Below are 12,788 nucleotides of genomic sequence, written 5' to 3' on the forward strand. Positions count from 1 at the left end.
CCCAGGAGGGTCTCGAACCCGCGGGCTCAGGCAATCCACTCACCTCAGCCTCCCAAGGCGTGGGATTACAGGCTGAGCCACCGAGCCCAGCTTGGGGGTCTCACTCTTGTTGCCCAGGCTGGAGTACAGTGGCACGCTCACAGCCACCATAGCCTCAACCTGCTGGGCTCAGGTGATCCTTCTACCTCAGCCTTCCAAGTAGCTGGAATCACAGGCATGCACCACCACACCTGGCTAATTTTTTAATTTTATTGTAGAGATGAGGTTTCGCCAAGTCCAGGCTGGTCTCAAACCCATGAACACAGGCAATCCTCTCGCCTCCACCTACCAAGGTGCTGGGATTACAGGCATGAACCACCACTCCTGGCTAGAAACGTCTATCTTTATGTAAGTTTTGTAATGTACATATTTTATAAAAAATATACACATATTGGGCCGGGCTCGGTGGCTCAGCCTGTAATCCTAGTACTTTGGGAGGCTGAGGCAAGTGGATTGCCTGAGCCCCTGGATTGAGACCAGCCCAGGCAACTGGTGAGACCTCGTTTCTACAATAAATAAAAAATTAGACCAGGCTCGGTGACTCAGCCTGTAATCCCAGCACTCTAGGAGGCTGAGATGAATGGATTGCCTGAGCCTGCAGGTTTGAAACCAGCCCGGGCAACTTGGCAAGACCTCGTCTCTACAATAAATAAAAAATTAGCCGGGCGTGGTAGCACACATCTGTGGTTCCAGCTACTTGGAAGGCTGAGGCGGAAGGATCACCAGAGCTCAGCAGGTTGATCTGGGGTAGCCATGAGCGTGTATGCCACTGCACTACAGCCTAGGCAACAGAATGAGACTCCAACTCAAAAAAAGAAAAAAAAAATCAAAAATTAGCCAGGCGTTAGGTAGTGTATGCCTATAGTTCTGGCTACATGGAAGCCTGAGGTGGAAGGATTGTCAGAGCCCAGCAGATTGATGCTGGGGTGACTGTGAACATGCCGCTATACTCTGGCCTGGGCAACGGAGTGAGACTCCAACTCAAAAAAACCCCCAAAACCCCCCACATATTGGGGCTGTAACTTAACTTTTTTTTTTTGAATTGGAGTTTCACTCTGTCACCCAGACTGGAGTACAGTGGCTCAATCATGGCCAAGGTAGCCTCAACTTGCTGGGTTCAGGCGATCCTTCTGCCTCAACTTCCCCAAGTAACTAGAATTACAGGTGCACACACACTACTATCATCAGCTAATTTTTTTTATTTATTGTGGAGATGATGTCTCACCACGTTGCTCAGGCTGGTCTTGAACTCCTGGGCTCAGGCAATCCTCTTGCCTCTGCGTCTCAAAGTGCTGGGATTACAGGCATGAGACACTGCACCTGGCCTATATCTTGACATTTTTACTGATGACATGGACAACCATGAGTGAAAATTACTAGTTTCTTATTCATAAGTGATTTTAAAGTTCACAACATTTTATAATTTGAAATTCTGTTGTTTCACAACCCTGACACTGTCAGCTTTTTCCCCAGAAGTGAGCGATAAGACTGTAGAGGGAGCCCACTTGGACCAGCCAAGGTCTTCTTCACATATCACAGTGTGTACCTAAAGGCTCATAATTGCATTGCTCAGACTCCTGGGGATGGGCAAAGGTTTCCCAATGATTCTCTCTCAAAGTACCAAGAATCTGTCATCTAGGAGGTGGTATTGGTTCTAGTGAAATCTCCAGGGGGACATGAGAGTACCCCCCACCCCCTTTAGGTATCTGGCTATTGAAACAGGGGATACCTCCTTTCCCCTGAGGGCAAAGACAACTCTCAAGATCCTAGAATAGATAGTAATAAACTACAAGGACAGAGGTAAAACCTCCTGTGATTTTGAAGGGATAATCCCTTCTCTTTTTTTTTTTTGAGTGGGAGTCTCACTCTGTCACCCATACTGGAGTATAGTGGCCACTCCCGGCCACCGCAGCCTCGACCTGCTGGGCTCCGGTGATCCTTCTGCCTCAGCCTTCCGAGTAGCCAGAATTACAGGTGCGTACTACCACGCCCGGCTGATTTTGGATTTATTGTAGAGATGAGGTCTCGCAGTCCAGGCGGGTCTCGAACCCGCGGGCTCAGGCAATCCACTCACCTCAGCCTCCCAAAGGCACGGGATTATAGGCTGAGCCACTGAGCCCAGCATCTTTTTCTTTTTTTTTGAGTTGGAGTCTCAGTCTGTCACCCAGACTGGAGTGCAGTGGCCACTCCCAGCCACCAGCAATCCTTCCGCCTCAGCCTTTCAAGTAGCTGGAACTACAGGTGCGCGCTACCACGTCCAGTTAATTTTTGATTTATTGTAGAGATGAGGTCTTGCCAAGTGCCCAGGCGAGTCTCAAACCTGTGGGCTCAGGCAATCCACTCACCTCAGCCTCCCAAAGCATGGGATTACAGGCTGAGCCACTGAGCCTTATCAAAGGAAAAGATGATATTCTTTTACTTAAAGTGTCCCAAGACCTCACATGGGTGAGAAAAGGAGTTTTAAATGTGTCTAGAGAGGCTGGGTGTGGTGGCTCAGCCTGTAATCCCAGCACTTTGGGAGGACAAGGCGAGAGGATTGCCTGAGCCTGGGGGTTCGAGCCCAGCCTGGGAAACCTCGTCTCTACAATAAATCACACACACACACACACACACACACACAAACTAGCTGGGCATGGTGGCGTGCATCTATAGTTCGAGCTACTTGGCAAGCTGAGGCAGAAGGATTACCCAAACCCAGCAGGTTGAGGCTGTGGTGACCATAAACATGACGCTGCACTCTAGCCTGGGCAGCAAGAGTGAGACTCCAACTCAAAAAAACCAAAATGTGTCTAAGGTGGATTGGGTAATGCAGATATGCAAGAAATGGACTTGACAGAGTTACTAGAGGAAAATGATGATTTTGCTCAATAAAAAAGACAGAAAAATCAAATAGACACCATCCTAAAAACAGTAGTAAGAACACCCCACAGCCGGGCTCGGTGGCTCAGCCTATAATCCCAGTGCTCTGGGAGGCTGAGGTGAGTGGACTGCGTAAGCCTGCAGGTTTGAGACCCGCCTGGGCAACTTGGTGAGACTCATCTCTACAATAAATCAAAAATTAAGCCGGGTTCGGTGGCTCAGCCTGTAATCCTGCGCCTTTGGGAGGCTGAGGTGAGTGAATTGCCTGAGCCCGTGGGTTCGAGACACGCCTGGGCAACTTGGCGAGACCTCATCTCTACAATAAATCCAAAATCAGCCAGGCGTGGTAGCGCGTGGCTGTAGTTCCAGCTACTTGGAAGGCTGAGGTGGAAGGATCACTGAAGCCCAGCAGGTTGAGGCTGCAGTGACCGAGAGTGGCCACTGCACTCCAGTCTGGGTGACAGAGTGAGACTCCAACTCAAAAAAAAGAACACCCCACTATCAGAACTTTCACATAGCATATAGCTTATAGAAAAGATGTTGAACACGGGAAATTCACTGAAAGACTACAAGAAAATGAAACAGTCGTGTTTTGTGCTTATGAGTCATTCTAAGAAGCAGCAGGGGCACATCTGTATCAATGCCAATGAAGAACTAAAACACAATTTCCATATTTCTCTTGGTTGAGCTGCTTTTTCAACTTCAAAGCGAAGTGATACAGGGTATGATTCTACATAGCAACTTTGGCTCTTTGTGCAGCTTACCAAGGTCATGACAAAGCCCAGCAATCTGAACACACAGCATGTCTCGTTCACTTATATGCAGCTCTGGTTGCTTGTCACACAGTGCACGGACTAGACATCCGGCTAGATACCCAACCCTGCGGAGCAAAAACAAAAGTTGAAAGGGCAGTGGCACTTCCAGTCTCCCAGAACTTTTTCTTAATTCATCTTATATTAGAACGCTATATAATAATATAATAAATTTAAAAAAGTATGTAATATCTCAGGACAAGTTCACAGAATAGTCTGTTTCAGAAAGTAGGCAGGAACACACACCAACAGACTCCCAAGAGCAGGACTTTGGCTCAACATCACTCATCACGAGGAAAACGCAAACCAAAACTGCGATGAGATGTGACGTCTCACCGGCTTGGTAGTTACTGTTAGGAAAGTAACTATCCAAAAACAGAAAACAGCGAGTACTGGCCAGGATGTGGAGAAACTAGAACCCTTGTGCACTGTTAGTGAGAATGAATAACGATATAGCTGCCTTGGAAAACAGTACGGTGGTTCCACAAAAAGATTAAAAATAAAATTACTGACCAGGCTCGGTGACTCAGCCTGTAATCCCAGCACTTTGGGAGGCCGAGGCGAGTGGAGCGCCTGAGCCTGCGGGTTCGAGACCCACCTGGGCAGCTTGGTGAGACCTCATCTCTACAATCAATCAAAAATTAGCCGGGCGTGGTAGCGCGCGCCTATAGTTTTGGCTACGTGGAAGGCTGAGGTGGAAGGGTCGCCGGAGCCTAGCAGGTGGAGGCTGCGGTAGCCGGGAGCAGCCACTGCACTCCAGTCTGGGCGACAGAGTGAGACTCCAACTCAAAAAAATAAAAAATTCCCATAATGATCTAGCAATTCTACTTCTGAGAATATGACCAAAACACCAAAAGTGGCATCTTGAAAGACATCTGTATACCCATGTTCACACTGGCACTATTTATAAGAACCCAGAGGTGGAAGCAACCCAAGTGTCCACTGACAGACGAATGGATAAACAAAATGTGCTCTATACTACTCAGCCTTAAAAAGAAAGGAAATTTGCCATTGCCTTGCTAAGCTATAATGTAGCCATGTGCTTGCTGAGCTATGGCCAGGCCATATTTCTTGGTTTTGGCCCCCTTTTCTACCTTGGGGAGGTGAATCTTCTCTAATTTACTTTTAAGTGATATTTTCTGATCTAAAAAAAAAAAGGAAGGAAATTGTGACACACGTTACGACATAGATGAACTTTGAGCATTCTACACAAAGTAAAATAAGCCAATCACAAAAAGACAAAATGAAGTACCTAGCACAGTGAAATACATAGAAACAGAAAGCAGAGCAGTAGCTACTAGGGGGTGGGGGAAGGAGGAAATGGGGAATTGCTTATTAGCTATATAGAATTTTCATATTGCAAGATAAAAATGTTCTGTGAATGTATTTAACACTATTGAAGCATACACTTAAAAATAGTTCAAATGACAAATTTTGTTCTGTGTATTTCATCAGTCTTTTTTAAAGCAGGACTCTCTGGCTTTGTTTTGTTTTGTTTTTTTGAGTTGGAGTCTCACTCTGTCGCCCAGACTGGAGTGCAGTGACCTGCTCCCAGCCTCAACCTGCTGGGCTCCGGCGATCCTTCTGCCTCAGCCTTCTGAGTAGCCGGAATTACAGGCATGCGCTACCACGCCCGGCTGATTTTTTTGATTTATTGTAGAGATGAAGTCTCGCTGCCCAGGCGGGTCTCGAGCCCGCGGGCTCAGGCAATCCACTCACTTCAGTCTCCCAAAGGCGCGGGATTACAGGCTGAGCCACCGAGCCCGGCTGACTCTCTGGCTTTGTAATGCTTCAACACAGCCTAAAGATGAAGTACTTAACAAATGTTAAATGTGCTTCCAGCCCTACCCTCTGAGAGTAATTCCTGAATGAATATAACATCTTTCTTCCCCCTGAACTCTGAGCTACAGTTGCTATCTTTTTTTTGTTTTTTGAGTTGCAGTCTCACTCTGTCAACCAGGCTGGAGTGCATTGGCACGCTCACGGTCATTGCAGCCTCAATCTGCTGGGCTCAGGGGATTCTCCCACCTCAGTCTTCCAAGTGGCTTGGAACTACAGGAATGTGCCACCATTCATGGCTAATTTTTTGATTTATTGTAGAGCCAAGGTCTCGTCAGGTTACCCAGGCTGGTCTCAAACCCGTGGGCTAAGGCAATCCTCTCACCTCAGCCTCCCAAAGTGCTGGAATTACAGGCATGAGCCACTGCACCTGGCCTTACAGTTGCTATCTTGTTTGTGGTTTCATAGGGCCTACTAAGTGCTCAATAAATACGTTTTTTGTTTGTTTTTGAGTCAGAGTCTCACTCTGTCACCCAGACTGAAGGGCAGTGGTAGCAGCCTCAACCTGCTGGACTCAGGTGATCCTTCTACCTCAGCCTTTCAAGTAGCTGGAACCACAGGCATGCGCCACCATGCCTGGCTAATTTTTTGATTTATTGTAGAGACGAGGTCTTGCCATTTTGCTCAGGCTGGTCTCGAATTCCTGAGTTCAGGCAATCCTCTCGCCTCCACCTCCCAAAGTGCTGGGATTACAGGTGTGAGCCACTGCACCCAGCTGCTCAATAAATATCTGTTGATGAATTGAATGAACCTTTGAGTACAGACCCTTGTGTTCAAAGTAAAAATGGTTCTAAACACACAAACAAAGAACCAAAGTAATCCCCCGTAAGTACACTTCATGAAAATCTGGAAGCCCTTCTATTCTTCCCTGTCCATGTCCTCCTGGCTCTACATTTTATAACAGAAAGCAGACTAAAGTCTTGGCCTAATTGTATGTAACAGAGGCACCACTGTCTTTAAGAATACAAATACTTTTGACTTCCACATTTCCTGACAGGTAAGAAAATGATCTGATTTCAGACAGCAATTCTATATACTACTAAACAGAGACTATAGGAAAATTAAATGACTGAATTACAGAGTTAGTTATACTAATAACAAGCTCTATTACCTTTTAAATAATATTTAAACACAAATATTTTATCTAAATGACCTGTCAACCGACACTTTCATTTTCATTATCTTTCCAGGAAAGATCTGTGGTGGCTTATCAGAATACACAAAATAAATGAACTACAGCAAGGTAAATAAAAAGCCTCAATTTCCTTATCAATAAAAAAAGGATATTACCATCATTTTGTATTTATTCTCTAAAAGATGAAGACAAGATAATTATTTCAAGAGACAAAGGAGGTATGTAACAGTTTCAAATTACCCACCGTTCCCTTCTTACCCTAGACTATGCTCAAATCGATTGTGTGATGCTCCTGGAAAAACATAGTAACCACCTCCCAACTGTTTAATATATCGAAGCCGCTGAAATTGAGGTGTATCAATGATTCGGATGAGGAGAGGGTGGAGCTCAATGTGGCCATGGATAGGATCATTAATTACCTAAAAAATTATATTTAAGTTAATATGAGTAATAGCACATAACTCCATTTAAATTTTTTGTGCAGTCATTCTCAACTACAGTGCAAAGTCAAAGTTACTTACCTGTAAGAATAACACTAAGGAAAATGACAAGATACTAATATCATTACCTTATTTAGGTATCACTACCAAACCGATCAAGTATATTGGATGTGGGTATATTTTACTTCTTCCTAATGGATTCTAATAGAAAGATAAGGATTTCAAAATTTTAATCATAAAAGATTTAATTAGTCTTTAATAAGTAGTCTTGTATTCCAGTTGAACACTTATTTAACATATTCATTTGACTTCAACATTTGTTCAGATCATGTAAGCAATATTTCTATAGACACTATGTCTAAATGTTTTTCTAAATGTATCTATAGCCGGGCGCAGTGGCTCAAGCCTGTAATCCCAGCACTCTGGTAGGTGGAGGCAAGAGGATTGACTGCCTAAGCCCAGGGGTTTGAGACCAGCCTGGGCAACTTGGCAAGACCTTGTTTCTACAATAAATAGAAAAATTAGCCAGGTATGGTAGCGCGTGCCTGTAGTACCAGCTACTTGAAGACTGAGGTGTAAGTATCGCCTGAGACCAGCACTCCAGGCTGGGTGACTTAGTGGGACTCCAACTAAAAAAAACAAAGAAAATGTATCTATATAATATCCATTATTAAAATGAGGAGGGAGGGGGAGAGGAAGCAGAGAGGGAGAGAGAAAAAAATCCCAGCCTGAGCAACTTGATGAGACCTCATCTCTACAATAAATAAATAAATTAGCCAGGTGTGGTGACATAAGCTTATAGTTCCAGCTACTTGGAAGGCTGAAGTGGAAGGATAACCTGAGCCTAGCAGGTTGAGGCTGTGGTGGCCATGAGTATGCCACGGCACTCCAGCCTAGGCAATAGAGTGAGACTTCCAAAAAAAAAATTAGCCAGGTGTGGTGGTGTATTCCTATAGTCCCAGTTACTCAGGAGGCTGAGGCAGAAGAATCACCTGAGCCCATAACGTCAAGGCTGTGGTGATCATGCCACTGCACCCCAGCCTGGGTGACAAGAGTGAAACTCTGATTAAAAAAAAAAAGCCAAAAAAAAACCAACTGTATGTCTTTCTTGGAGGTGAAGAGCCTTGTCTGTCTTGTTACCGTTACAGTCTCAGAACACATTGCATATCATCTTGCCTGGCAGTAGAAACTCAAAACATTTTTGAACAATTCGTGTTGAACTGCAAATCATATATGCTAACACATTGGACTACTATATTTAAAGTGTACCATATCAATACACAGAAACTTAAGTATGAGTTACAGAACCACAATGCTTTAAAGAAGCTTAAAAGGGGCAGGGCACAGTGGCTCATGTCTGTAATCCCAGCAATTTGAGAGGCCAAGGCAAGAGTTGGAGACCAGCCTGGGCAACACAAGATTCATTTCTGAAAAAAAAAAAAAAAAAAATTAATTAATACAAAAATTAGCTGGGCATAGTGCCATGTGCCTGTTCCAGCTACTCGAGAGGTTGAGGAGGAAGGATTGCTTGAGTCCAAGAGGTCAAGGCCACAGTGAGCCAGGATTGTGCCACTACACTCTAGCCTGGGAGATAAAGTGAGATCCCTACTCAAAAAGAAAAAAAAAAAAAGTAGGTTAAAGGGGTCATCTGGTCCAACATGTTGGTGATAAGGAATTCATTTCTTTTAAAAACACAGTCATGCACCACATAATGAGGTTTCAGTCAATGATGAAACTCATATATGACGGTGGTCCTATAAGATTATAATGGAGTTGAAAAATGCTTAGCCGGGTGTGGTAGCGTGTGCCTGCAGTTCTGGCTACTTGGAAAGCTGAGGCGGAAGGATCACTGGAGCCTAGCAGGTTGAGGCTGCGGTGGCTGGGAGCATGCCACCGCCCTCCAGCCTGAGCAACAGAGTGAGACTTCACTCAAAAAGAAAAAAAAAAGAAAAATTCCCATTGCTTAGTGACATCATAGTTGTGGTAACACCGCAGCAACACAATGCATTGTATGTTCATGGTGATGCTTGTGTATAAGTAAACAAATCTACTGCGTGACCAGTCATATAAAAGTATCACAGCCAGGCTCGGTGGCTCAGCCTGTAATCCCGCGCCTTTGGTTGGCTGAGGTGAGTGGATTGCCTGAGCCCGCGGGTTCGAGACCCGCCTGGGCAGCGAGACCTCATCTCTACAATAAATCAAAAAATCAGCCGGGCGTGGTAGCACATGCCTGTAATTCCGGCTACTTGGAAGGCTGAGGCGGAAGGATCGCTGGAGCCCAGCAGGTCGAGGCTGCGGTGGCCGGAAGCGGCCACTGCACTCCAGACTGGGTGACAGAGTGAGACCCCAACTCAAAAAAAAAAAAAAAAAAAAGTATATCACAGCTGGGCATGGTGGCTCACACCTATAATCCCAGCACTTTGGGTGACAGAGGTGAAAGGATTGCCTAAGTCCTCAAGACCAGCCCGGGCAAGACCTCATCTTTAAAATAAATTAAAAAAAGTAACAGTGTGGTGGCACACACCTACAGTTCCTGCTGCTTGGAAGGCTGAGGCAAAGGACTGCCTGAGCCCAGCGGTCTGAGGCTGTGGTGGCTGTGAGCAAGCCGCTGTACTCCAGTCTGAGCAACAGAGTGAGACTCTAACAAAAAAAAGTGTATCACATACAATTATGTACAGCACATAATACTTGAAAACGACAATATACTGTTACTGGTTTATATATTTACTATACTATTCTTTTTTTTTTTTTTTTTTTTTTTAGTAGGAGCCTCACTCTTGCCCAGGCTGAAGTACAGTGGCACACCCAGCCTCAACCTGCTGGGCTCAGGGGATCCTTCCGCCTCAGCCTTTCAAGTAGGTGAAAATACAGGCGTGTGCCATCACACCTGGATAATTTTTTCATTTATTGTAGAGACTAGGTTTTGCCAAGTTGTCCAGGCTGGTCTTGAATCCCTGGGCACAGGCAATCCTCTCACCTCTGCCTCTCAAAGTGCTGGGATGAGTTAATGTTTTTAAACCATTCCCCCCCTTTATTTTGAGTTGGAGTCTCCCTCTGTCGCCCAGGCTGGAGTGCAAAGGCACGCTCACGTCCATCGCAGCCTCCACCTACTGGGATCAGGCGATCCTTCTGCCGCAGCCTTCCAAGTAGCTGGAACCACAGGCATATGCCACCATGCTCAGCTAATTGTTTGACTATTGTAGAGACGAGGTCTCACAAGTTGTCCAGGCTGGTCTCGAACCCGTGGGCTCAGGCAATCCTTTCACCTCAGTCTCCCAAATTGCTGGGATTACAGGCGTGAGACACCATGCCTGACTACACTATATATTTCATTGTTTAGAACGTAACAATGAAGTAAGTCCTCCCACTTACTAAAAAAAAAAAAAGGTTAGGATCATACTTTTCTATAAGCTCTGGCCCCTTCCCCAATCTAGGGGAAGTGGATCTACCTTTTCTCTCTTTTGCTCTAATCAACTTTCTAAATAAACTATATTTTAAAATCTAAAAATAAATAATAAAAAATTTAAAAAGTTAACTGCAACACAGTTTCAGGCAGTCTCTTAGGAGGTATTCCTGAAGAAGGTATTGTTATCATAGGAGATAACAGTTCAATGAGTGTTACCGCCCCTGAAGACCTTCAGATGGGACAAGACATGGAGACAGAAGATATTGATTTGACAACTCCAGCCTTGTGTAGGTTTAGGAGTGTAGGCCTAGGTAAAAGTGTGCTCATGTCTTAGTTTTTAACAAAAAAAGGTTTTGAAGTAAAAATAAAGAAATTAAAAGAAAAAACTGAAAAATGTTTATAGGACAAGGATATAACGATAAAATATTTTGTATAACAGTGTGTTTGTGGTCTTTTGTTTTGTTCTTTAGAGACAGGGCCTCACTCTATGGCCCAGTCTGGATTGCAACGGCTATTCACAGGCATGATCATAGCTCACTGCAGCCTCAAACTCCTAGGCTCAAGTTACAACCACATGCCACCACACAAAGGCAAATGTATATTTTAGGTTAAGTGTTATTATGAAAGAGTCAAAAAGTTTTAAAAATTTAAAACCTGGCCAGGCTCGGTGGCTCAGACTATAATTCCAGCACTTTGGGAGGCTGAGGCGGGTGGAATGACTGAGCCCACGGGTTCCAACCAGCCCCGGCACCTTGGCGAGACCTTGTATCTACAACAGATCAAAATTAGACCAGGCTCGGTGGCTCAGCCTGTAATTCCAGCACTTTGGGAGGCCAAAGTGAATGGATTGCCTGAGTCTGCAGGTTCAAGACCAGTTCAGGCAACTTGGCGAGACCTTGTCTTTACAACAGATAAAAAATTAGCAAGGTATGGTAGCACGTGCCTGCAGTTCTGGCTATTTGGAAGACTGAGGTGGAAGGCTTGCCAGAGCCAAGCAGGTCAACGCTGGGGTGGTGGTAAGTGTGCCACTGCACTCCAGCCTAGGTGACAGAGTGAGACTCTGATTCAAAAAAAAAAGTTAAAAAGTGGGGTGGGGGGATGGTTTAAAAATGTTGGTTCATCCTAGTACTTTGGGAGACAGAGGTAGGAGGATTGCCTGAGCCCAGGGATTCAAGACCAGTCTGGACAACTTGACAAGACCTTGTCTCTACAATAAATCAAAAAATATCCGGTCATGGTGGCGTGCATCTGTAGTTTCAACTACTTGGAAGGCTGAGGCGGAAGGATCGCCTAAGCCCCGCAGGTCAAGGCTGTGGTAGTCACGAGCCTGGTAAACAGGGGGTACTCACATGAATGAAGTTAAAGTTCTAATCATATTTAAAATATATTATTACCAGGCGCAGTGGCTCACGCCTGTAATCCCAGCACTCTGGAAGCGAGAGGATTGCCTGAGCTCAAGGGTTCAAGACTAGCCTGGGCAACTTGGCAAGACCTTGTCTCTACAATATATCAAAAAATTAGCTGGGTGTGGTGGTGCATGCCTGTAGTTCCAGCTACTTGGAAGGCTAAGGTGGAAGGATCGTCTGAGGCCAGCAGGTCGAGACTGTGGTGGCCATGAGCGTGGCACTGAACTCCAGCCTGGGCAACAGAGTGAGATTCAAAAAAAGAATCATGATAAATGAAGTTTTAGTTATTTATGGTGCAATATCATTTATATAATATTTAAAAGATATATAAAATAAAACTATACATTGTTTGTGGCTATACATACATAAACATGTAGCAACAGTAAAGAAATACATGAAAATTATAAACACCAAATTCAGGATTATGCTTACTTTTGGGGAGAAAAGAATAGAAACAGAATATAGGAGCAGTACAAAAGAAGTCTTCAGTAATTTCTAATATTTTGTTCTAAAAATAATAGACTTGAAGCAAATTAGGCAAAAAAGTGTAGATTTGACAGGGTGGGCAGTGGTTTATTTGATTTTCTATATGCTTAACATATTTTAGTTTATCTTCTGATTCAAATGCTAGCATAGAAAAGTAAAGACCGACAACCCACATCCATCACCAGGATGATTTTCTTCCATTTCCTTCAAAATTAATTTTACAGCTGGGCTCGGTGGCTCAGCCTGTAATCCCGCGCCTTTGGGAGGCGGAGGTGAGTGGATTGCCTGAGCCCGCGGGTTCGAGACCCACCTGGGCAGCGAGAACTCATCTCTACAATAAATCAAAAAATCAGCCGGGCATGGTAG

The 12,788-nt window shown here is 44.7% G+C and overlaps 1 protein-coding gene across 1 annotated transcript in view; it reads right to left on the minus strand.

Moving 5' to 3' along the window:
• SAMHD1 (SAM and HD domain containing deoxynucleoside triphosphate triphosphohydrolase 1) overlaps nt 1-12,788 on the minus strand; it is a 51,897-nt gene that overhangs the window by 34,713 nt on the left and 4,396 nt on the right. Inside the window, exons 4-5 of the mRNA XM_021708371.1 lie at nt 6,943-7,103; nt 3,663-3,778 (exon numbers count right to left, since the gene is read on the minus strand). Coding sequence (XP_021564046.1) covers nt 3,663-3,778; nt 6,943-7,103 — 277 coding nt within the window. The remainder of the gene's footprint in view (nt 1-3,662; nt 3,779-6,942; nt 7,104-12,788) is intronic.

Source organism: Carlito syrichta, unplaced genomic scaffold, assembly GCF_000164805.1.
Source record: "Carlito syrichta isolate Samal-C Ts95f unplaced genomic scaffold, Tarsius_syrichta-2.0.1 Scaffold135908, whole genome shotgun sequence".
NCBI classification, from domain to species: Eukaryota; Metazoa; Chordata; class Mammalia; order Primates; family Tarsiidae; genus Carlito; species Carlito syrichta.